Source organism: Leguminivora glycinivorella, chromosome 20 (assembly GCF_023078275.1).
Source record: "Leguminivora glycinivorella isolate SPB_JAAS2020 chromosome 20, LegGlyc_1.1, whole genome shotgun sequence".
Lineage (NCBI taxonomy): Eukaryota > Metazoa > Arthropoda > Insecta > Lepidoptera > Tortricidae > Leguminivora > Leguminivora glycinivorella.
In genome coordinates, this window is record NC_062990.1 from 11,539,467 (window position 1) to 11,567,463 (window position 27,997).

The 27,997-nt window shown below is 37.7% G+C and overlaps 1 protein-coding gene across 1 annotated transcript in view; it reads right to left on the reverse strand.

The window, feature by feature from the left end:
• Nucleotides 1-24,945: 24,945 nt before the first annotated feature.
• LOC125237048 overlaps nucleotides 24,946-27,997 on the reverse strand; it is a 39,353-nt gene continuing 36,301 nt past the window's right edge. Inside the window, exons 5-6 of the mRNA XM_048143980.1 lie at nucleotides 27,155-27,357; nucleotides 24,946-26,942 (exon numbers count right to left, since the gene is read on the reverse strand). Of these exons, the coding sequence (XP_047999937.1) occupies nucleotides 26,699-26,942; nucleotides 27,155-27,357 (447 nt within the window). The 3' untranslated portion in view covers nucleotides 24,946-26,698. The remainder of the gene's footprint in view (nucleotides 26,943-27,154; nucleotides 27,358-27,997) is intronic.

Sequence of the window (27,997 nt, forward strand, 5' to 3'; positions counted from 1 at the left end):
GGACAATTCAAAATGGCGGCAAAAACCATAGACAAATTAGCAAAAAACTAACACACGACTTCGCATTCTTACATGACTTGGAGATTCTTTAGGAATTCCTACAAAAAGTTACCCTTTGCAGGATTTTTTGTGTAATTTTTGTGTTTTATTGATATTGGACACCGACACCTCATTTTAGCTACTGGGTATGTTTTTTAGGAATGGGGTGGAAAGTTATGAATGATGATATTAAAGTGGATACGTTTGTAAACGGAGTTGTGTTTTAGAGGGCTTTCATGTGAAAAATAGTGAAATCGCAACCAAACGCTTAATCATACCGAGTGTGGTATCAAATTAAAGGGTTTTGCGAGTAGTTTACAAATATATAACATATTATAGGACTTATAGGACTTGGTCTAACAAAATATGAAAAAATGTCCAGAAGTGGTAATAATTGTGACGGTGAAGGCTCGTTTTCAAAAAATTGCCAAAAATATATGATAGAAGTTTATAATAACTAAGGCATAAGAGCAACTTTAGAAAACGTTGTAGATTAATTTAGTACGAAAATAACTTCGATGTGATGTAGATTTTCAAAGAAATTGTCACTTAATTTTAGGTATTTTTTGAAAAAAATTGAATTCGTCTTAGCCTCGTTTACTCTTTTTCAAAACCTTATAATAAAAATGTAGTCTGAGATGATTGTAGTACAGGATATACATTTTATAAATTTACCAGTTTAAGTATCCAAAATTGTCCAAATTTTACAAATAAGATCGACTAATTCAGCGCTACACGCGGGTTTTCCTAAACGTGCATCGGAGAAAAATTCGTAATTAATTTAATGAGTTAGTTTTCAAAAATCTAGTCTAACAAAAATCAAGACAGTAAAATGCTCTAATTGAAACTTGAATTAAATATGTCTATTAGATAACGAAAAGTGTCGTTTTTCACCGACTAAAAGTATGAATTTTACATTATTTTGACGTTTTTCTTGAAAGCAGCCTTAGAGCAGTTTTGCATATAAGTATGAAATATGTTTATTTACATAAACGTTAAATTCGAAAATTACGGAACGCTCCATATAAACTTCCACCCCCCATTTTAGGGAAGTGGGGGTTAGAAAGAGACAAAAAGTAGCCTATATCACTCTCCATCCCTTCAACTATATCCACTTAAAATATCACGTCAATTCGTCGCTCCGTTTTGCCCTGAAAGACGGACAAACAAACAGACACACACATTCCCATTTATAATATTAAGTATGGATTTACATAATTATATAAGAAACTAAGACTAAACTTAAAAGCTAAGCTAATGTCTAAATAGGCCCTTCAGGCATTGTACCAAGAATACTGGCGACATTTCCTCGCTGTATCGCAATGTAATATGCATCACATCACACACATCAATATAACTCGCAAATGTTATTATTAGGATTATGGTCCATTACATTATTATAATGTACCTACGCCGAGAGCTGGTACAATTTTGGAATAGTTTTTTTAGGCAAGCTGAAAAGTCTGAAACTCAGAAATCTCAGCATGTGTGCAGTTTTTCATACATTTTTTAATACAGTTCACACTAGTACGGGGATCAGATGACCCTTATCTTTTGGTTTTTTACCATAGTAAAATGTTAAAATTGTAAGTAGAATAAGCACCTTTATTGACTCAATAAAATATCTTTTATCAAAAAAAATATCGTTTTATTTTTCGGGACCCGAGAAAATTTCTGTAATCAATCTGTAATTTTTACAGGTAAGTTCAGTGCATGCCTATATAGAAACTGTCAGACCCTAAATGCCAGACCATTTGGTGGGCTTAGATTTAGATAAGGGCAAGAGAATGATGATTTTTTCTGTAAAAGTTCGTAAGGCAATCTGTCATTTTTACAAGTAAAAGGTAACCATTTCACTTATGTAGTTAAGTTCATGTCCATACTACTCTGTCGCTAGAAAGTGGTTAGTTTTTGTGGCAATAAATCTATCACGCATGCGCCTCGCACCAATTAAAAAAAAAAAAAACGTTAAAACGTTAACGTTTAAAGGTTAAACGTTATTTTTATACTACATGCAGCATCCGGACGGGTTTTCATGTTCAACATGTTTCAGAAAATATACTTTTCAGTACAGATGGTTTTTTTACGCACTAGTGCGAGAAGTGGTTCATTATATGCCAGGTCGAAACTTCGAATGCTCATCTGTACTGAAAAACGTCGTACGATACACGTGCGAAAAGGAAACGAACTTCCTTTTTTACGCACTTGTATCGTAATGTATACTATTTTATACATCCATACTAATATTATAAATGGGAAAGTGTGTGTGTCTGTTTGTTTGTCCGTCTTTCACGGCAAAACGGAGCGACTTATTGACGTGATTTTTTAAGTGGAGATAGTTGAAGGGATGGAGAGTGCCGTAGGCTACTTTTTGTCTCTTTCTAACACGAGCGAAGCCACGGGCAAAAGCTAGTACATAATAAAACATTACGATCACTTACGATAAAAGTGCAGAAAAGAAGAAGTTCAAAACGAGTGGCGATAAATTAAAACACGACCGAAGGGAGTGTTTTAAATCGACACGAGTTACGAATTTCCTTTTCGCACATGTATCGTACGATGTTGCTCAGTAGGAACATAGGCCCATTGAAGTTTAGTTAGGCACATAATAATAGTTATTTGTTATACAAGGGGGCAAAGTTGTATTTTAACGCCGAGTGTGGAATTGAAAAACGAAGAAGTGAAAGTATTCTATAGTTGAACCACGAGCGAAGCGAGTGGTTCGAAATAGAATCCTAAACTTGCGAGTTTTTTATCACACGAGAAGTAAAATACATTTGCACCCGAGTGTAACACAAAACTTTTCCCCTCACTATAGCGAGGAAACTACAACGCAAAAATGCGTTTATCACTGCTTCCAGTAGTTCCACAGGTGGTAAATCATCTTTAGTACTAGATTCACCTGCTTTTATCAATTTTAAAGCAGTTAATTTGACTTTATTCAAGGTCAAATTACTTTACCCACTAGTGGATAAAATGCGTTTTTACCCGCTGGTATTAAAGGACAAAACACGTGTTTCCGAGCTAGTGAGGGTAAAACCAATTTTCGCACGAGTGCGAGAAAATAGCACTGTATACCGATTCAGGTGTCACCCACGCAATAAAAGATTCGGTCACTCCATTCGTGCCTCTGCCAAGTGACAGCTTTCGTGAATCAGTCTGTGTTTTAGTCAGCCAGTGCGTTTTCACATTATCCGATCCGATATCGGATGTCGGACCGATATTCCATACATTACAGGCGCCATCTTGGATTGTTTCTATTGAAATCTTTCCGACATCCGATATCGGATCGGATAATGTGAAACCAGCCTTAGCCTCACCTTCAGGTACTTACCCCATTGGTAGTTATAGCGTTAATGTAGGATATTTTTGGGAATACTACGTCGGTGGCAAATAAGCATACGGTCCGCCTGATGCAAAGCGGTTACCGTCACCTGTAGACGGCTGCAACTCAAGGAGTGTCACGTGCGCGTTGCCTACCCATTAGAAACTTGTACACTCCTTTTTCTGTGCAAAAAAAGAGCTCAAGTTCAAGGAGGGTTTGGGTTGCCGACGACTCAAAGGACAATAGACGGAACAAATCAGTTCGGTAGGTCCTTATTCCGTCACCAGCACACCGCACCCTCGTTGAGCTCTGGCAGCCTTACTCACCGGCATGAACACAACACTTGCACTATGAGTAGGGTCTAGTGCTATTTGGCTGCGGTCTTCTGTAAGGCGGAGGTGCTTCCCCAGTTGGGCTCTGCTCTAGATTCGAGCGATGGTCAGATGATTTAGATATTGTTTGTAGTCAATCGAACCTATAGGTATAATAGTTTTAAGCTGAAATTTCACGGCACATGTGACAGTACATTATAAAAAGCACATCACAAACGCACTTGTCGACAAAAGACCTAATTAAATTAATGATCTGCAATTTCATGGCCAATTTCACGCCAAACTACCCCATGCAGCGCTTCTCAAACATTAGGGGGTCATGGGGTGATCCATAAGTTTGTCGAAAGAGAAGGATGAAAGTTAAAAAAAAGATTGGCGACAGCCTGTCCATACCTACCTATGGTTAGGTATACACAGTGACCCAAAAATACGTTGACAAACGTTTGTGTGATTATTTTTCTGTCCTTACACGAATGATTGTTCTACAAATTAAAATATGAAACCTTAATAATTTTTGAGCAAGTAAATCGAATCGTCTTCAAAATATCCTCCTTTGGCTTTGAAGTACAAGCGCAAATATTAGAACAAAAAATTAAGTATGCCGCTGCATATCTAATATGACTTTCGTCTAACTTATTGCACGTATAGCTTGTAATATATTCTAATTTTTGTAATCAATAAACGGGCTAGGGTTTTAAAATTGATTACAAACTATAATTTCTAGTTTTAAGTTAGGTGAATATACGTAAGTAGGCTGAAACGTATCGAGCTTATGAATCTGAAAAAAATGTCTTTACACAATTGGTCTACATTGCAAAACTTGCGAAATGGACATGAATGCTTTTGAAGTATCCTTGGTGAAAAATAGTTATTTGTTATACAAGGGGGCAAAGTTGTATTTTAACGCCGAGTGTGGAATTGAAAAACGAGCAAGTGAAAGGATTCTATAGTTGAACCACGAGCGAAGCGAGTGGTTCGAGAATAGAAACCTGAACTTGCGAGTTGTTTAACACACGAGGAGTAAAATACATTTGCACCCGAGTGTAACACCAAACTTTTCCCCTCACTATAGCGAGGAAACTACAACGCAAAAAATGCGTTTATCACTGCTTCCAGTAGTTCCACAGGTGGTAAATCATCTTTATTAGATACTAGATTCACCTACTTTTATGAATTTTAAAGCAGTTAATTTGACTTTATTCAAGGTCAAATTACTTTACCCACTAGTGGATAAAATGCGTTTTTACCCGCTGGTATTTAAGGACAAAACACGTGTTTCCGAGCTAGTGAGGGGAAAAAATATTTTCGGTACCTTCGATATTTTGGTTTATTTAAACATAAATTTCCCTATTCTTTGTCAACCACTTGTCAACGTAATTTTGGGCGACTCTGTACTTATATATAAAACCAAATCAGAGAGTTATAATAATAGACATGTTACTTTCAATAGCTTTAACTTTTTAGCGTGACGACCGATCTGGCCTGCCTGGCTGTCTGCTAAGGCGATGTTCCTGGGTTCGAATCCCGTTAAGGCAATTTATTGGAGTCATCACTATATGACCATATATTTTCTTGAGTCACAAAATAAATGTATTCTAGTATTTAAGTATTTGTTTATTACTTACATATTACGACTAGGTACTTATATTGTTGTCTGAGTACCTACCCACAACACAAACTTCTTGAGGTTACCGTGGGCCCTATCCAGTCCAGTCTGTGTAGGAATATCCTATATTTAATATTTATGTATTTATTTAATTTCATTTTATTTGTAAGCTAATTTGTACCCATTTTATACTTTAAATTGAATAAATTTTTTTTTTAAATACAGGTAAATTATAAGTAAAAAAAATAACTTTAATATTGCCTTGCATACTACGTCTCTAACCAAATAGAACTGATAATTCTGATAATAAAAATATCCAATAAAAACCCATTTCAAATGACAAACGCGTAACTTTTCCTGAGAGGAGCTAATTAAATTGATTATCTGCAATTTAATGCCCAATTTCACGCCAAACAACCCCCACTGTACCCTCAGCGGTTCTCAAACAGGATTCGGAATATTTTTTTTAAATACAAATGGGTGGATAAATAGAGTGAAGTGTAAAAAATTTGGTCTTACAAAAGTTACTTAAAATTTATTTTATGATATAGGTGCGAAAAAAGGAAGTTCGAAACGAGTGGCGATAAATTTGCAGTACCTACAGATGGTGTTTTACGCACTAGTGCGAGAAGTAGCTCATTTCTTGTCAGGTCGAAAGTGGGTCGAAACTTCGGAGGTCCACCTGTAAGTACTGAAAAACGTCGTACGATACACGTGTAAAAAGGAAATTCGTAACTCGTATCGATTTTTGACTCGAATTTGTCGCCAAACGTTTCAATCTTCCTCTTTTCGCACTAGTATCGTAATTAATTCATAGCTCTTAATATTCGTCGACATAAGAGCTTTATTAAAGTGATGTACTTACCAAAATATGTTATCGACAAAAATATATCGATGTAATTTAACTTACTGTCATCATGTAGATTTTATTCAACATATTTTTTATAAAATAGAAACAACTATCAATTTGTATTAAACAATTTATGAAATAGAAACAACCATAAATTTAAATAATCAAACTAATGACCATTAGGGTTGCCAACACCAACTACAAACAAGCAAAAGTGAATTTTCCGCATAATTTCAAACGCCCCTTATTAGAGCATATGCTTTGCTTTAATCCTCAAAGGGATGGCCCTTGTCATATTATCCCGAGTCAATGGTTGTCAAACTGTTGTGATAGACAAAGTTACTTGCTATAGAGTGTAAGTTTCTTTGTTTGGATATTTAGGTATATGTTTGAATGTTTAATTACTCTTGGAATAGATACACGTATTTATTTATAAAATTACTAGCTTTTGCCCGCGTCTTCGCTCGCGTTAGTAAGAGACAAAAAGTAGCCTATGTCCCTCTCCATCCCTTCAACTATCTCCACTTAAAAATCACGTCAACTCGTCACCTTTATTGACTCAATAAAATATCTTCCATCAAAAAAAAATATTTTTCGGGACCCGAGAAAATTTCTGTAATCAACCTGTAAGGAGGGTAGAGGGAGGGTAGAGGTGCGGTGATACAGATTAGACGTACTGAGATAAAGCTCCGCGATGTAAATTAAAAAAGAGTGTTAAAACTGCGTGTTCGGACATAAATAGCATTTCAAAACAACCATTGAATCAAGACACGTTTATTGGTTTTAAAATTGTGTTAATCAGTGTGCCAGTTAAGTGGAAACTATTAAAAAAACTTATCCAACAAAACTTAACATCTACCGCAAAAAAAGTGAATCGGTGCATAAACATTGACTGACCTTCGGCCTTATCACTGCTCTGCGATTGTCTACACTTTAACACTTCCTTAATTTCGCTCGGCTGTTTCGTAGTCGCCATAGCCCAGCGGTCTCGACACCGAGGAAAAGTATTTGATGCAAACAGCTTCGGGTTCAAATCCCAGTGGACGTTAAACTTTTTGTATTTTTATTTTTACATATTGCTTCAAGTTTCAACACTTTCGAGTTCAAATCCCAGCGGACACAAAACTTTTTGTATTTTTTTAATATTTTTAAAATTCTTTTAGTGCGAGTGTGAACACAGTAGAACTTATTCTAATTTTTAAGACTCTTGCAAATAAACAATATAAATAAAATGTCAGCAAATACGTGCAGTGGTTGTGGAGAGCATTTGCCTGGCTCAGAATTCCTAAAATGTTTCGGATGTCAAGATAATTATGATCTCATTTGCCTTGGAATCGAGCAGGCCGCGTTTCTCAAGCTCAGCGAAGATCAAAAAGAGCAATGGAACTGTCCATCGTGCACCTGTTCACGACCTAAAGGAGACAACACCCACACTCCTATTCGCAGCTTGGCAACGCTCCCAGGCAATACAGATTATTCCTCAGAAAATGTTAATATGACCCGCGGGAGCCGCAGCAAGCAAGCAAGCAAGCACTGCATGGCCCCGGCCAGTGACGACCCGGGCCTGCCAGAACTATTCAAGGAAATTAGACAACTCCGAACGGAATTAAGAGCGTTAAAAGAACAGAACTCCGAAATTTCACTTTTAAGGCAAGACGTTCGGGAACTAAAAGCTCAACTCGCTAACACGACAATTCACGCAGAAACCATGAAAGAGTTTGAAAAAAAGCTTTCCATGCAACAATCAATAATCACCGAATTAACCGACGCATTGGATCAACTTCAGCAATCGCAAAACACGTTTGAGCAAAATAGTCTCCACGACGAGCTGGAAATAGCGGGCATTGAGGAATCTGACAACGAGAACCTTCACCACATCGCACTAGTGACGTCCTCAAAACTCGGAGTGGCCCTGTCTGATGCGGAGCTAAGCCGAGTCTTTAGAGCTGGCGCTCGACGCAGGCTGAGCGATGCAACGGTATCCGGCAAGAAACAACAGCCGCGCCCAATAGTAGTCAAACTTACGAGGCGTTCTAAACGTGACGAGATAATGAAGGCCGCTAAAAATCGACGACATTTTACATCTGAGGACATAGTGGCAGGCAGAGTTACCAGAGTGTATATAAACGAAAGGCTTACGAAGTACAACCGGACTCTTTTTCATGCCGCCAGACAAAGGTCCTCCCAGTGTCACTTTCGTTACTGCTGGACTCGCAATGGACTCATCTACGCGCGTAAGGCGGAGGGAAAGCCGGCAATTCCCATTCGATCGCTGCCTGAACTCGACTTGCGGATTGGACCGGCAAATGCAGAGGTTTCAAGGGAGCATCTTCATGGTGTCAACGCAGCGGATCTGGCCGTCACGTCGGATGCCCCGGAACACATTGTTGGTGTTAATAATAGCTAGATTGCTCTTATTATTCTCTGTGTCGAAAACAACTCTGTTCCGTTCGTTCTTATTACTATGCTTACGTAACTGTGCGCACATTCATTCTCACTACACATCTTACCCGAAAACTTTCTACTCACACCCACACACACACATATATCTATGCAAACAACGGAACCTGTCATTCTCAAACTCTTGCTATAGTTTAATCATGCTTATGAATTTGAAACGTTATAATAGGAAACGATAGTGTTGCTAACGATATAGATCAAACTCTATCTATAGAATGTCAGGTTCACAGTTGCTTGGAAACCTGCAAAGCTTCTATACAAAAAGTGCACAATTTCAAGGTGCTTGCCTTTAATATCCGCAGTATTAACCAAAACTTTAACTCCTTTTTAGTAGGACTACAACGACTCGATATTAATACAGATGTAATTATATTGACAGAGTGCTGGTTAGGAACAGAAGTGCAACCAGCGCAGATTCCAGGCTATGCAATGTACGCCACAAAAAACAACCTCAATCGAGCTGGTGGCGTTGTAGCCTACGTTAGAGAAGACTGGCACGCCACGGTTACTGAACCAATTTTTGAAGAAGGAGAATGTCTCAGCATTAAGGTATCAAACTCCATCACGGTTCTTGGAATATACCGGTCGCCGTCCTTTTCCCAAATCACAAAATTCATGTACTATCTAGGTAATACGCTAAAGACAATTGATGGTAACTCGGATATCATTGTCGCTGGAGATATCAACATTAACATTTTGAACGCATCTGACCACCAAGCAAACGACTACCTCTGTCTTATGGCTGAATCAGGACTTCGACCGGCAATTTCCGAACCCACGAGGCATGAATCATGCCTTGACCACATATTTATTAAATCAAAATCCCTTGACTTAATTGGTTTTGTATGTAAGACGGATATAACAGATCATTACATTGTTATATCTGCTATGGCAACTGGTTCAAAAACTGCTTATGACAGAAATCGATATGTGATCAAAACTGACTACCAGGCCATTAATTTAGAACTACAAGAGATGGGATGGACGTCAGTATTAAAACAAAGTAGCCCTGATGTAGCTGCAGAAGAATTCCAAAAGATACTTAATGCACTAACACATAAACACACATCAAAGGTTCGGATCAGCAGATCTAGATATAACCTAAAGCCGTGGATTACACCTGGTCTCATAAGATGCCAAAAGCATCGTGACCGCTTGCATCAGGAGTGTAGAAAGCACCCAGATGATCCTATGCGTCTGCTAGTTTACAAAAGGTATAGAAACTTCCTGACAAACCTACTGCACAGTTTAAAAAATTCCTATGACCGAGCACAACTTGAGAAAAACAAACTCAACCCAAAAGGTCTCTGGAAAACCATTAGAAACATCGCGGAATATCCAAAAAACACATCAAAGTCTGTTGAGCTTACCAAAATCAAACCCACTGCTCTAGAAGCATTAAATCACTGTAACAACTACTTTGCAAATGTAGGTAAAAAATTAGCCAACAATATACTTACGGCTTTGGGTGAAACAGAAGTCTCACTATCATCTAAACTGAATCAGAATGCTGCTTCATCTCACTCATTCTTTTTGCATCCGACTGATGAGAACGAAGTGTCCAAGATTATTAGTCTTCTAAAGAATGACAGTGCTCCAGGATATGATAACATGAAACCTGCGCTACTGAAAACAATCAAATCAAATATTATTATCCCGCTCACCTATATTTGTAACTTAAGCCTAAAGACTGGAATATTCCCAGCAGTTTGGAAGAGGGCAATAGTCATTCCTATTCACAAAAATGGGCTTAAAAACGCCCCTGAGAACTATAGGCCAATCTCGCTCCTACCAATATTTTCTAAAATACTGGAAAAAATTGTCAACCGTCGTCTAGTCAGCTTCTTGGAGCGGTACTCGCTGCTCTCTAACTCTCAATATGGCTTTAGATGCCGCAAGTCAACGGAAAATGCGGTTGATCATCTGACCGGGAAAGTGACCGCGGCCTTGGATAATGGCTTAAAGTGTGTAGGAGTATTCCTCGACCTTGCTAAGGCATTTGACACCGTGTCCGTGACTATACTTTTGAGAAAATTGGAGCACTACGGTATCCGAGGACTTCCACTCCAATGGTTCCGAAGCTATCTTGCGGACAGGTATCAAAGTGTTAAGATAGGAAATTATCTCAGTGACGATTTACCAACTCTTTTTGGGGTTCCCCAGGGCAGCGTTCTTGGCCCTACATTATTTATTATCTATATGAACGATATTTTCACAATCGGTGGTAATACAGGCGATCTCATATGCTACGCAGACGATACAGTAGCATTATATTATGGTTCTACATGGCAAGATACTCTGCAAAGAGCAGAAGCAGGAATGGCGGCTATAAAAGACTGGCTGAACAACAATCTACTTTCACTGAACATTAATAAAACAAAATACATCTGTTTCCACAAAACCAAGGCCTCTGAGCCGAGCCATTCAACATCATTATATGTTCACGGTTCCGCTAACTTGTCGTCGTCGGACCCTGCGAATTCTATTGGCCGCGTAGAATGCGTGCGCTACTTGGGCGTAGAAATAGATCAACATTTCTCCTTTAAACAACATATTGCAGCCCTCTCAAATCGTGTAAGAAAGCTCACGTATGTAATGCGCTTGCTCCGCAACTGTGCTGATCCGCGGATCCTAACACTAGTGTATGTGAGTTTATGTCAGTCAATACTAGGATACTGTATTTCAGTCTGGGGCGGGGCAGGCATTGCAACGATGCTTAACGTTGAAAGGGCGCAGAGGTCAGTATTGAAAGTAATGTACAAGAAGCCACACCAGTTCCCAACAAGACAACTGTTGACCGAATCCAACACTCTCTCGGTCCGCCAGTTGTTTATTCTCAGGGCAGCCACGACGATGCATCGGAATACATTAAATTCTCCAAGTTTCACATCGTTACTTAGTAAAAGGGTCTTCCGCGTCCCACAAAACAAGACGAGAACGCCATATGGCAGACGTTTTCCACAATTCCTACACCCCTTTGTATACAACCATATATGTAAACTCTTCAATGTAAAGGATTTGACAGTCAAAGAATTTCAAAATAAAACTCGCAATTGGCTAATCTCTCTCTCATACCAGGCAACAGAAGACATACTGAAACCTTTGCAGTAAGCACAACTCTCTCTCACACACACACACACACACACACACACACACACACACACACACATACACACTATCAGACTCACTCCGACACTTGGCACAGTTTATATCATTCCTAAAGTAGTTGCAGAAATTGATCATTAGCTTAATGATTAGTTTTAGTTTAGGTAAGATTCATGTAAACTCTCGCTATATCTGTATTCTTCGCATCGCCATTTTGATTAATCTTCTGGTACTTCACTGAGCCCCCACGTCACAGGCTTGACCTAGTGTGAGGGCTATTGCTAACCATACTGTATTTTATCTCTGAATGTAACTATACCTACTGTTTAATTCCTATATTTTATCTATGTCTGGTAATGAAATAAACTTTTTGTATTTTGTATTTTGTATTTGTAATTTTTTAACCCCCGACGCAAAAACGACGGGGTCTGTCTGTCTGTCTGTCTGTCTGTTTGTCTGTCTGTGTGTGTGTCTGTCTGTGGCATCGTAGCTCCCGAACGGATGAACCGATTTCGATTTAGTTTTTTTTATTTGAAAGCTGTGTTAGTCGGGAGTGTTCTTAGCCATGTTTCATGAAAATCGGTCCACTAGGTCGCGGTCGGGGGTTTTTCAAAATTTTAATTTTGTGGTTATACAGGTAAATGTTCAGTGCATGCCTATATAGAAACTGTCAGACCCTAAATGCCAGACCATTTGGTAGGCTTAGATTTAGAATATTTAGATAAGGGCAAGAGAATGACGATTTTTTCTGTAAAAGTTCGTAAGGCAATCTGTCATTTTTACAAGTAAAAGGTAACCATTTCACTTATGTAGTTACTTGTGTACTTGTGTAGGCGTGCCAAATCTCTCCCAATTTTTAAGGCTCAACTGAAATTACACTATCTGTCACTTCCTTAAACTTCTTAAACATGTTATTCTGTTGCTTTTTTATATGTATATATAATATTATGTTTATGTATGTGTATGTATGTATATCTATATAACTTATATTAGTATGTATATTTCTACGTAGTTACTTGTGCTGGTTTTCTTTTTTTTTTCTCTCACACCACTTATTTTTTGCTACCCTTATATTTCTCCGTTACATTGATCTCTACTACCCGAAGGTTGTCTGGTAGAGATCGCTTTTTAGCGATAAGACCGCCTGTTGTTGCTTAATTTCTTGTTTGATCTTATTTGTTGTATGTAATTACTTAATGTGCACAATAAAGAATATTATTATTATTATTATTTGTTTGTCTTTTCCAGTTCTCGGGACCATGGGGTCCCGGACTTTTGGGAGGCGTGCGTGGGGCCGAAGCCAACAGCGCAGAGGCCCTTTAAGACAGTTTAATTTAAAGTAATGTGACACTAGCCGGCGATTGTCCCTGTCCGCACTATAGATGCACCCAAGGACAAGCCCCGGTTAGTGTAAAACTATTGTTATTATTATTATTAAGTTCATGTCCATACTACTCTGTCGCTAGAAAGTGGTTAGTTTTTGTGGCAATAAATCTATCACGCATGCGCCTCGCACCAATTAAAGGTTATACGTTATTTTTATACTACATGCAGCATCCGGACGGGTTTTCATGTTCAACATGTTTCAGAAAATATACTTTTCAGTACAGATGGTTTTTTTACGCACTAGTGCGAGAAGTGGTTCATTATATGCCAGGTCGAAACTTCGAATGCTCATCTGTACTGAAAAACGTCGTACGATACACGTGCGAAAAGGAAACGAACTTCCTTTTTTACGCACTTGTATCGTAATGTATACTATTTTATACATCCATACTAATATTATAAATGGGAAAGTGTGTGTGTCTGTTTGTTTGTCCGTCTTTCACGGCAAAACGGAGCGACTTATTGACGTGATTTTTTAAGTGGAGATAGTTGAAGGGATGGAGAGTGCCGTAGGCTACTTTTTGTCTCTTTCTAACACGAGCGAAGCCACGGGCAAAAGCTAGTACATAATAAAACATTACGATCACTTACGATAAAAGTGCAGAAAAGAAGAAGTTCAAAACGAGTGGCGATAAATTAAAACACGACCGAAGGGAGTGTTTTAAATCGACACGAGTTACGAATTTCCTTTTCGCACATGTATCGTACGATGTTGCTCAGTAGGAACATAGGCCCATTGAAGTTTAGTTAGGCACATAATAATAGTTATTTGTTATACAAGGGGGCAAAGTTGTATTTTAACGCCGAGTGTGGAATTGAAAAACGAAGAAGTGAAAGTATTCTATAGTTGAACCACGAGCGAAGCGAGTGGTTCGAGAATAGAATCCTAAACTTGCGAGTTTTTTATCACACGAGAAGTAAAATACATTTGCACCCGAGTGTAACACAAAACTTTTCCCCTCACTATAGCGAGGAAACTACAACGCAAAAATGCGTTTATCACTGCTTCCAGTAGTTCCACAGGTGGTAAATCATCTTTAGTACTAGATTCACCTGCTTTTATCAATTTTAAAGCAGTTAATTTGACTTTATTCAAGGTCAAATTACTTTACCCACTAGTGGATAAAATGCGTTTTTACCCGCTGGTATTAAAGGACAAAACACGTGTTTCCGAGCTAGTGAGGGTAAAACCAATTTTCGCACGAGTGCGAGAAAATAGCACTGTATACCGATTCAGGTGTCACCCACGCAATAAAAGATTCGGTCACTCCATTCGTGCCTCTGCCAAGTGACAGCTTTCGTGAATCAGTCTGTGTTTTAGTCAGCCAGTGCGTTTTCACATTATCCGATCCGATATCGGATGTCGGACCGATATTCCATACATTACAGGCGCCATCTTGGATTGTTTCTATTGAAATCTTTCCGACATCCGATATCGGATCGGATAATGTGAAACCAGCCTTAGCCTCACCTTCAGGTACTTACCCCATTGGTAGTTATAGCGTTAATGTAGGATATTTTTGGGAATACTACGTCGGTGGCAAATAAGCATACGGTCCGCCTGATGCAAAGCGGTTACCGTCACCTGTAGACGGCTGCAACTCAAGGAGTGTCACGTGCGCGTTGCCTACCCATTAGAAACTTGTACACTCCTTTTTTCTGTGCAAAAAAAGAGCTCAAGTTCCAAGGAGGGTTTGGGTTGCCGACGACTCAAAGGACAATAGACGGAACAAATCAGTTCGGTAGGTCCTTATTCCGTCACCAGCACACCGCACCCTCGTTGAGCTCTGGCAGCCTTACTCACCGGCATGAACACAACACTTGCACTATGAGTAGGGTCTAGTGCTATTTGGCTGCGGTCTTCTGTAAGGCGGAGGTGCTTCCCCAGTTGGGCTCTGCTCTAGATTCGAGCGATGGTCAGATGATTTAGATATTGTTTGTAGTCAATCGAACCTATAGGTATAATAGTTTTAAGCTGAAATTTCACGGCACATGTGACAGTACATTATAAAAAGCACATCACAAACGCACTTGTCGACAAAAGACCTAATTAAATTAATGATCTGCAATTTCATGGCCAATTTCACGCCAAACTACCCCATGCAGCGCTTCTCAAACATTAGGGGGTCATGGGGTGATCCATAAGTTTGTCGAAAGAGAAGGATGAAAGTTAAAAAAAAGATTGGCGACAGCCTGTCCATACCTACCTATGGTTAGGTATACACAGTGACCCAAAAATACGTTGACAAACGTTTGTGTGATTATTTTTCTGTCCTTACACGAATGATTGTTCTACAAATTAAAATATGAAACCTTAATAATTTTTGAGCAAGTAAATCGAATCGTCTTCAAAATATCCTCCTTTGGCTTTGAAGTACAAGCGCAAATATTAGAACAAAAATTAAGTATGCCGCTGCATATCTAATATGACTTTCGTCTAACTTATTGCACGTATAGCTTGTAATATATTCTAATTTTTGTAATCAATAAACGGGCTAGGGTTTTAAAATTGATTACAAACTATAATTTCTAGTTTTAAGTTAGGTGAATATACGTAAGTAGGCTGAAACGTATCGAGCTTATGAATCTGAAAAAAATGTCTTTACACAATTGGTCTACATTGCAAAACTTGCGAAATGGACATGAATGCTTTTGAAGTATCCTTGGTGAAAAATAGTTATTTGTTATACAAGGGGGCAAAGTTGTATTTTAACGCCGAGTGTGGAATTGAAAAACGAGCAAGTGAAAGGATTCTATAGTTGAACCACGAGCGAAGCGAGTGGTTCGAGAATAGAAACCTGAACTTGCGAGTTGTTTAACACACGAGGAGTAAAATACATTTGCACCCGAGTGTAACACCAAACTTTTCCCCTCACTATAGCGAGGAAACTACAACGCAAAAAATGCGTTTATCACTGCTTCCAGTAGTTCCACAGGTGGTAAATCATCTTTATTAGATACTAGATTCACCTACTTTTATGAATTTTAAAGCAGTTAATTTGACTTTATTCAAGGTCAAATTACTTTACCCACTAGTGGATAAAATGCGTTTTTACCCGCTGGTATTTAAGGACAAAACACGTGTTTCCGAGCTAGTGAGGGGAAAAAATATTTTCGGTACCTTCGATATTTTGGTTTATTTAAACATAAATTTCCCTATTCTTTGTCAACCACTTGTCAACGTAATTTTGGGCGACTCTGTACTTATATATAAAACCAAATCAGAGAGTTATAATAATAGACATGTTACTTTCAATAGCTTTAACTTTTTAGCGTGACGACCGATCTGGCCTGCCTGGCTGTCTGCTAAGGCGATGTTCCTGGGTTCGAATCCCGTTAAGGCAATTTATTGGAGTCATCACTATATGACCATATATTTTCTTGAGTCACAAAATAAATGTATTCTAGTATTTAAGTATTTGTTTATTACTTACATATTACGACTAGGTACTTATATTGTTGTCTGAGTACCTACCCACAACACAAACTTCTTGAGGTTACCGTGGGCCCTATCCAGTCCAGTCTGTGTAGGAATATCCTATATTTAATATTTATGTATTTATTTAATTTCATTTTATTTGTAAGCTAATTTGTACCCATTTTATACTTTAAATTGAATAAATTTTTTTTTTAAATACAGGTAAATTATAAGTAAAAAAAATAACTTTAATATTGCCTTGCATACTACGTCTCTAACCAAATAGAACTGATAATTCTGATAATAAAAATATCCAATAAAAACCCATTTCAAATGACAAACGCGTAACTTTTCCTGAGAGGAGCTAATTAAATTGATTATCTGCAATTTAATGCCCAATTTCACGCCAAACAACCCCCACTGTACCCTCAGCGGTTCTCAAACAGGATTCGGAATATTTTTTTTTTAAATACAAATGGGTGGATAAATAGAGTGAAGTGTAAAAAATTTGGTCTTACAAAAGTTACTTAAAATTTATTTTATGATATAGGTGCGAAAAAAGGAAGTTCGAAACGAGTGGCGATAAATTTGCAGTACCTACAGATGGTGTTTTACGCACTAGTGCGAGAAGTAGCTCATTTCTTGTCAGGTCGAAAGTGGGTCGAAACTTCGGAGGTCCACCTGTAAGTACTGAAAAACGTCGTACGATACACGTGTAAAAAGGAAATTCGTAACTCGTATCGATTTTTGACTCGAATTTGTCGCCAAACGTTTCAATCTTCCTCTTTTCGCACTAGTATCGTAATTAATTCATAGCTCTTAATATTCGTCGACATAAGAGCTTTATTAAAGTGATGTACTTACCAAAATATGTTATCGACAAAAATATATCGATGTAATTTAACTTACTGTCATCATGTAGATTTTATTCAACATATTTTTTATAAAATAGAAACAACTATCAATTTGTATTAAACAATTTATGAAATAGAAACAACCATAAATTTAAATAATCAAACTTATGACCATTAGGGTTGCCAACACCAACTACAAACAAGCAAAAGTGAATTTTCCGCATAATTTCAAACGCCCCTTATTAGAGCATATGCTTTGCTTTAATCCTCAAAGGGATGGCCCTTGTCATATTATCCCGAGTCAATGGTTGTCAAACTGTTGTGATAGACAAAGTTACTTGCTATAGAGTGTAAGTTTCTTTGTTTGGATATTTAGGTATATGTTTGAATGTTTAATTACTCTTGGAATAAATACACGTATTTATTTATAAAATTACTAGCTTTTGCCCGCGTCTTCGCTCGCGTTAGTAAGAGACAAAAAGTAGCCTATGTCCCTCTCCATCCCTTCAACTATCTCCACTTAAAAATCACGTCAACTCGTCACCCCGTTTTGCCGTGAAAGACGGACAAACAAACAAACACACACTTTCCCATTTATAATATTAGTATGGATAGCATAAGTATGTACTCGTATCGTTATCGTATTATATATTTACCAAATTATTTGATAAATATCCATCATCTCTCGTTTTAATGTGGTAATTAGAATTCTCAAATTTCGCGCTTATATTAGAGGGTGAATTCAAATAAATAAATAATGTTCTTTAAAATTTTATTTATTTATTTATTTTATTTATTTATTACTTAGGTTTTAATTAATAACTATTTCACAGCAGACAACCTCTACAATAAATTGGGCATACATCACGAATTAAAAGTCGGAATTCATCAGTTTTGATACAATATAAGAATAAGAATAAGAATAAGAATAAAATTTCAAACAATAAACGCCGGTTACAATAGCATTTAGTAATAAAGCTGACGAAGCAATAAAAAACCCACTGTCCCCCGGGAACCAATTATAATTAGTGGACTGACAAGCAGTAAATCATGGCGTCGGGTGGCGGGTCGGGTGGCGGTTCTTACCTACAGATTGTACCGGAGCTGGGGAAAGTGTACGGAATACCTTCCCTAGATACGTAAGTTCTTAGTTTTGTCGGGTATCTATACTCGGGAAATTTTCTGGGGAAAATAAAGGTAGGTAGGTACCGTTAAACTACCAAACTGTAGTCCAATACTGCAACTTTGGTATTTTACAAAAAATACAGTAAAAGGCACACGAAATAAATATTTACAGTTAGTTTTGGACTAAGTACAGTTGGGAGTTTTCCAAAATTTATAAATCTCGAATATCGAATTTTACCAGATCTGGACGTATCTGGGCTCATTCTTCTCAGAATCACGAGCTGATTCGATCCTGACGATAAAAAAATGTGTCTTATTTTTTTTTTCCTTTTACGTCACGATTTTAGTATGAACTTACTACGTGGCGTGACGTATAAATTATACTATACTATTTTAAATGACAGTTCCATTTTCAAATGCATTTGATTTTGAGATACCGCTAATTGCTTTATCGGGGCAGCATTGGAAACGCGAATTTTGTATGGAAAATTTGGGACACATTTTTGTATCGCCAGGATCGAATCAACTCGTGATTCTGAGAAGAATGAGCCCAAACACGTCCAGATCTGGTGGTCACGGGTAGACTGGCTGGGAGTTGTATCAACATCTAGCTGTACGAGTTTTTCGAACTACCCGCACTTGATTATCATCAGTCACTTTTACGCTAGGGTTGCCACTCTGCCTACATACAACACTCACGACATCCGATGGTATGGGACGGGAAGTTTTCTCACGTTTACACTTTTTCTTTTTTTGTTTCTTCATTTTGATTGAAATTACGATGTTTCCTGATTTCAATCGCTTTCCGAACCTTCCTGCTATAGAAAAGACGTTCAGTTAAGTCCCGTTTTAATTTAAATATCTGGGCAACCGAGCTTCGCTCGGTTCTGTTTCGTATCCTTGACATGTGTCGCCATCTAGTTCAAAAATGAATAGTACCTACATCGAGCGCAAGAATTCTCAGCCTTAACAACACAACTACTCCACACGAGATGGCGCGCATTTCGCCACAAAAAATCAAATAGTGTATTTTCCACAGATGTCATATAAACCATAGATCAAGCAAACGTATCTACTTAGCGTGTCAAATGAACTCAGTGAAATCCACTGAGTTGTCCGTCTTTAATCGCAGCTTGCAGCTTTCGGGCGTCAATTTTTGTAAGTTGAAGTCAACAAAAACATTAAAAATGCCTCGTTACATGATATTTAATTGCAACAACATAAAACTTATCAACACTCAAGGGCCTGAGACATATTTAAAATCACAGGCAAGTAACAACTTCAGTACAAAATCTGACACGCTCGGCCGCCATACAAATAAATGAACTCGTTTCTTCTATCTAAATCTAATTCTGTGGTATTTTCTATTCGTTTTAGCCTTGACCTGTGTCGCCATCTAGTGTTTGCAATAAATAGTACTTACATCGACCGAAAGAATTCTGTCTTAACAGTACAACTACTGCACACGAGATGGCGCGCGAAGAAAAACGCATGAAAACTCGAAAATTCGCGTTTTCCGGGACCTAAGGATAAGTTAGACCGATTTTTCACCCCCAAAAACCCCCACATAACAAATTTCTGCGAAATCGTTAGAGCGGTTTCCGAGATCGTCAGTGTAAATAAATAAATATATAAATAAATAAATAAATAAATAAATATACAAGAATTGCTCGTTTAAAAGTATAAGATAATATGAGTGAAGATCGTGTTAGTTTAAATCAATATAATTCGAGATTTATTTTGGAAAACGCCCAGTTGGGGGCTTTGGACTATATTCGTTGGGTACTTTTACGGTATACTAGTACCTACAAACAAACCTATAGATAAGTAATAATATAGCGCAAAGATTCATTAATATTCGACCAATATTTACCGATAATATAAATTTATTACATAACAGGAAAGTACAAATGTGTAGGTACTTATCGGAAGCGATCTCTTTTGTTCAGAAGCTGGGGAAAGTGTACGGAATACCTTCCCTAGATTAGATACTGTAAGTTAAAATCGCTTTTTCCGGTATTTTCGAACTCGACTATTATTCTGTAAATTCTGTTAATATTGTCACAGTTACTCATGAAATAAAACTATCCGTGATCCGTTTCCCATAGTTTTATTTTATATCTTTCCCATCACGGAACAATGGTGTTCCGGACCTTTGGGAGGCGTGCGCGGGGCCGAAGCCAAAGCGTAGAGGCCCTTTTGACACTTTAATGAAATGTAAGGGGTACACCGAGCGGATGTTGCCTTTGCCCGTATCATGGGACACACGCAGAGGCAGCACCCGCCAGGGTGTAAGGACTATTTGAGAGTTAATGGAATCTAAAATGAACTGGGCTATTTTGATGAAAGTGATGGACTAAATACTGGGCTATGGATAAAAAACCGGACGCCTGCCTAATAAAACGGTATCCAATTTTATTTCCGGCAGACGGTGACTCGTCCCCACAAGATGGGCCCCCACAAAAAGCGACATCCAAGATGGCTCAAGGGCAACACCGGTGTGAGAACTCAAGGGTGTCGAGAGGTGTACACCGCTTTCTGCCCAGTGGCCGTTAAGCCACTGTACCAACTCGCGTCTTACGCAAATTTTCACTTCCACCCCTGGAGCATATAGCCCTAACGACTCCACTCTGGACGGCCAGTCAAGGCAAGCCAGAGGTAGAGAGTACTGTCCCACCCACCCGCCTTACGGGTAACAGAACTCCCAGGAGCACTCGGGTACGTGGGGTCGCTGTTCCCCAACAGCTCGCCACAAGCTGCCCTGCGTTGACTGATTGCACTGGTAAAACCAGTGGGCGATGGGGTCGTCACATCCCTATTTTATATATTGTTATTGTTTTAATACGAATAATTAAGACTCGACCAATAAAAAATTGCTTACGTACAGCAAAATGCGAACTTATTACAATGAATTATAAGGTGTCATCTAGATAAGTAATTAAAAGTATAGGTATCTATCTAGAGTGTCCATATGCAATAATAAATTTAGTTACAATTTTTACCGCTTCGGACTTTAAAATGTTTAAGCACTAGTGATGTGCAGTGCACGATGCGCGCTCTGCAGGTTCGATACTATTTAGTTCCAGTCATTGCCTACAGATGGCGCTGTTATACAATTTATGTAAATATGGTAACCGAGTACCTAAACATGTTTCTAACCCTACAATATTATTAGTCTTGCACTTAATGGATTTTCTGTAATGTTTTAAACTAAATAGTTAGGTTTGAACTACTTGAAATAAATCCATGACCATATTCTCTTTTGTAGTAAGTAGCTTTTTACAGTATTACGTAATAGGATTCCTTGGTAGGAGAGAAATCAACAACAACAAATAATTTCGACGTCATTTATTCATAAAGACAATTCAATAAATGAACGCACTAAATTACAATAATTTGAGATATGTCACTTAGATATTAATTAGTGGTGAATGTTATGCTTTTACCAAAATATCTGTAATTGGTGTTATTAGTTTATTACACTTCTTATAATTTAGAGGTTTAGACACGACTAAAGTCAATGACTCGTTCCGCCATCTTAGCAAGCTACCATAACATCACCACCTTTTGACCATAATTATGTATATGTATAATAAGCTACAATACATTACGCTATTGTTTAAGATCAATGTTACTGGAAGACAAATCGTATGGCATATAATATTTTTAGTACAACATTATTTTTTAAATATAAATGCACCGATACCTTCGTAATGCTATCAAACTATTGAGGAAACAAGCTACAGGAGTCCCATACAAAACCATTAGGAAAATAGATAATCTTTCTACTAGAAAATGTTTCAGAAATATTCAGATCTTAAAATGATTATTTTATTTAAAATACAAACCATAGTGCGATTCAAATCGAATTCGAAAAGTGGCTTACGTCAAGAAATATTTACATTAGACGAAAAAAGCAATGTATAAATATCGAAAATCCGAATAGATTAAATATAAAAGTGTTCGGGCGTAGCACACTAGTTGGATAAACTTTATCGTATCGGTGCGTCCCTATCGCGCTTACATATAGTGCGAAAAGGACGGCCTGACGTTCGTTTATCACGCGACCGTGCTGGCCTGCCTGTGTTCTGCGAAACGAAAGCTTTCCCTATATACAGCAAGCAATACTGAGGGACTATATATCTAACTTAAGCTAAATGCAAGTATTTGCATACAAATAAGATACGAACTTACACGACAGTGATCACAAAACGCATGTTACATTAACTTAGGCTCCCCACAGACAGTCTTAAAAATTCATAATCTTAAAAAAAACTTGTATGCAATCTGACAGTTCAAACTGACACTGACAAGACACTGACAGATCTGAACTGTCAGATTGCATACAAGTTTTTTTTAAGATTATGAATTTTTAAGACTGTCTGTGGGGAGCCTTTGTTTAAACGATATGTATAATAGTAATTGATGAGTATTATATAAACAAATATAGCCTTTAGACTCAAGCTTTAACACGTAGCGCTTAACTAACAAAACTTGGCCACTAGTGTCTATCAGAGGATATAATTTTCATGACATTTTTAAATTGTCATAGTGACTTCTCATTTGTCGACTTTTGGTATACAATATCATCATTCTCTTGCCCTTATCCCAGTCACTTGGGGTCGGCGCAGCATGTCTTTCTCTTCCATACATCTCTGTCACTCGTCATCTCATCATTAACTTGTTTTAGTTCCATATCATGTCTCACACAGTCCATCCACCTCTTCTTCGGTTTTCCCCTCCCGTTACTTCCACCACCTTCCACATTCATTCGTAATACCTTTCTCGTCACATGCCTTTCATCCCTCCGCATTACATGTCCATACCATGCTAGTCGATTCGCTCTTTTGGTATACAATATATCGATAGAATTTTCTTATTTATCGACTTTTGTTATACAATATATCGATAGAATTTCCATAACATAACGGTTTGAAGACATGATAATTAGTGGATATTTAACTGTAATAAAAGTATGTAAATGAAACCCAGCTAATATTATAATAAAAGTAGGAAAAAATCGATGTATTATAAACTATTAAACCAGTGTTTGTCAACACAAACTTTTTGTACACGAAATGGGAAAAAAATAAGGAAAGATCTTATTAAAAATACATTTTTGAGTATTAAGTTTTCATAGCAAAAATCTTCTTTAATGTGATGTAAATTGGGCGTCGATGGATGAGAAATTACTTTCAAAACTAAAAAAAATACCACGAAAATTCCAGCCTCCTGTTTTTAATGCTAGTTTTTTCTCATTTGCTTATAAATACATTTGAGTATATTATTACAAATAAGTATAATATAAAATATAATTGTTAGAGCCTGTATGCCTCGTAAAGACAGTTATACAAAAAAACGAGCTACTTTGCAGAGGTATTCTGGAAGTATGGGGTTAAATTTTACAAATTAAACATATGCTTATAATTAATATATAAGACAACATGGTATTACCAAACTATGTATGCTATGGTAAGGTTAGACAGTTATAATATTTAGAATTGTAAAGTAGACTTACAAGTTTTATAACCAAATTGACCTTAAATAGACATTAAATAATACATAAAATATAGATTATAATTGTACAGAATATGATAAACAGCAGATCCAACCCAAAAGTTTAATAAAAATTTCAGTGTAATTTGTTGCTTCAAATAATAATGATAATAATGTAAGGAAGATTGTATAAGAAGATGAATTATTACATATATCATTGGCATAACAAAACTGAATAACGAAACTTTCAGCCTACTTTAGCTTATAAAGTTCATCATTTAGTTTTTCAATAGCTCTGCAGTGCATCAAGGATCTAATTAAACTGTAAAATTAAACAGATTTTAGTTTATTCATATTTCAATTTCAATCCCGTAAAACTTTTTAGGGTTCCGTAGTCAACTAGGAACCCTTATAGTTTCGCCATGTCTGTCTGTCCGTCCGTCCGTCCGTCCGTCCGTCCGTCCGTCCGTCCGTCCGTCCGCGGATAATCTCAGTAACCATTAGCACTAGAAAGCTGAAATTTGGTACCAATATGTATGTCGATCATGCCAATAAAGTGCAAAAATAAAAAATGGAAAAAAATGTTTTATTAGGGTACCCCCCCTACATGTAAAGTGGGGGATGATATTTTTTTTCTTTCCAACCCCAACGTGTAATATATTGTTGGATAGGTATTTGAAAATGAATAAGGGTTTACTAAGATTGTTTTTTGATAATATTAATATTTTCGGAAATAATCGCTCCTAAAGGAAAAAAAAGTGCGTCCCCCCCCTCTAACTTTGAACCATATGTTTAAAAAATATGAAAAAAATCACAAAAGTAGAACTTTATAAAGACTTTCTAGGAAAATTGTTTTGAACTTGATAGGTTCAGTAGTTTTTGAGAAAAATACGGAAAACTACGGAACCCTACACTGAGCGTGGCCCGACACGCTCTTGGCCGGTTTTTTTAAAACTGGGGACCTCAACGGACGATGAAATCGACATAGATATAGAAACAAACATCCACAGACCAGTGATTGTAACATAACTTGTCAGGTTTAGAGATGTATTTTTATTCTACAGGAAAATAAGAAGACTCGAGGTGAATAGTGTCAGAATGTGGTCTTAAATGTCTTCTTCAAATCAAGAGTGAACAGGCATCTTCTGGGCGAGCTCACTCCATCGTAGGCCACGTGTTTGCCTTTGGCTAGTCTGTGGCCAAGAGTAAGCCCATTTATAATTTAAAAAAATGCTACCACGGGAGTAACCTGGAGCTCTAACCTCAGGGAAATAATGCATATGAAGGTAGATTAACTGTGTTGTTTCTACCAATAACTAGTGACGCTAACGATGCAGACATTCACAATTTTATTTAGACCCTTGAGACAAAAACCTTAAATCTACAATACGATAAGCGACACTAGTAACCCCAAGTTTTGCGCACAATACAACATCGAATCAGCCATGTGTCATACGACGGGCATAATAAAAACGTACTTATTGCTTGTACACGTACTCTAATGTCCGCTACCGCAAACAATCTCAAATCATATATCATATATCCTCCATATAATTACAATGAACGCTAAATTATATAATTATTATCATGTGATATGTACCTATTATATTGATTATGATGCACTAATTATAGTCCTCGAGAAAATTGACTCTAAAATATAATTCCAAGTGTAAGCCAATTTTCTTAGTTGTTTAAATAAAAGGTCCTAACCTATGGGAACTTTGGGGTTATATGGGATGGGGATTAAATATTTTTTTACATTAATAATCAACCGTCAACAACATTTTTAAACAACTATTACTAACTTTCTCGCAGACTTGCTGCCTTTTATTTCATTTTTCATCCATTACACTAATTATGTCGATTAAATCTTTTTATCATAATATCATCCATATACTCCTTTTAATATTGTTTCAAAAAAGGGTTCAAAAATGATTTCGTAATATCGATATTTTATTTCACACCACTAGAGGAACTGCGCTAAGGAAATTATACCGCATGTATGAAATGGACATTTCAAACTTCCTTAAAATACAGGCCTACCAACTTTAACGAGTAATTGAATTATGATATGGCAACAATGGATTTGCGCTTAGCGTTGGTAGCTGTGCGAACCACATTTAACTCTTATCTCACTTGCATACGTCAAATCTGACAACTTGTCAAACGTCAAATTGACATTGGTCTACCACCCTAAAAAGATATCGACATTGGCATAATTAGTTTTGAGATCTCACTAGCTTAGCTTACATACAATGCGTTCTGAACTTCACCCACAAAACGTTACGGCCACATAAAGTATAAAATAGTATCACACACGATCAAACAATGTGTGAATAAAAACCTCCTCCTTTTAACTCGTTTAACGAAGTTACTAATACCGTTAGAACCGTTTCATCTTACCTAAAGCCCATCACATTGCTAGCAATTTTACAACATCAAAGCTTATCATATCGCTGCTTTACAAATAAAGATATAAATAATAAAGGTTGCTCAAAATTGACAAATTGTTTATGATATTACCAAGGAAATAAGTAAAAAAGCGAAATATCGCTTCTGTATGATTTGATATTTAAGGTCAAAATAAAACCTTTAAAATAATTTATTTAATGTGTAAGAACTATCGACATTATCTGTAACTATCGACATTATCGATATCGCATCCCTAAAAAGCAACAAAATCCAGAACGCACCTAACCTCTTCACTCCATCGTGTCATACTGCACCTTCTTGACCTTGAGATAACGCCAGATGGCGTAACACACGAGCGTACCAGCGGTGGCTATCGCGAGCGCGGCACCTACTGCGACAGGAGCGGTTTCGGAACGCGCTCGCGCGGAGTCGGAACAGTGCCAGGGAGGGCCAAATTCACCGTCCCGTTTGAACATGAAGGCCTGGAGACGCATTTGGCGGAGGTACAGCTTGGCTTTGTGAGCGGTTGTTGGGCTGGAAAAATCGAAATGTGAAATTAGTAACCACATCATGATTATTGTTCAAACAGCTTCAAGTGCTAGACAAAGTACCTAAAGGTAGAAGAGTTAATTAAGAGAAAATAACTGCGCTTGGCTGCGTGTTCCAGTATAAAGTCTTTAGCTATTCGTATCAGAAGAATGATTCTCGAACTTATGCGGCGCAGTAGAAAACGTGCTTCTGCTTACCTAGTCTCATCCTCTGTAAGATCTATAACTGTCTCCTCAGGGCAGAAGAATGATTTCCCAACCGGTGTAGGGAACAGAAGGTTCCTGGAGTTGGTTGACAGAACGACCCGCCGTCCCTGCTTGGCTGCGTGTTCTAAGATCCTTGCGCTAGAGTTGTAGCTCAGCTTGATGTTTCCGGAGTACCAACGCTCACCGCCTGGTGTCTGAAAAGTAGTAATGTAGACTTGTCAAAACACTACAAATACACATACACAACTAAAAGTTTTTGTCTTGCTGGATTAAGCTTCTGTTGTACATGTAGAGATTCCCCTAGGGATAGACTGGAAAGCACAGTGAAATGGCAAAGCCACATCTTTAGGACAGAGCGACTCACTAGTAGATATGCTATGGAACTTAATCGAATTGTTCAATATGACCAGCATATGTATGGTTTTTGTGGTTAATTTGTCTAGAATTCTAGATGCATGTAGTAACTGGTAGACTGGTACGAACCCAAAAGTTTTTTGGCAGATTCGGCTTGTAATAAGATTTTTATCCAATAGATACGTACATCTAAGTATGCACTACTAAACACAGATTCTCCACTATACCCCGCCCGCCAACTCATATCTTCAGTCTACCTGGCCCCGTAGCCGAATGGCATTTCTCCGACGCCAAACGAAAGCGATACGCCGCTGGCTCTGTCGCGCCAATACGCAAGCGCGATAGAGATAGATATCTACTAGCGCTTCGTTTCGTGAGCGTTTCGTGAGCGATTGTGCCATTCGGCTAGCCACCCTGGGCTGTTTCTGATCAGCTGACCTAGCAGAATGACAATCGTTGAGGCTAGAGGCCGATTGAAAC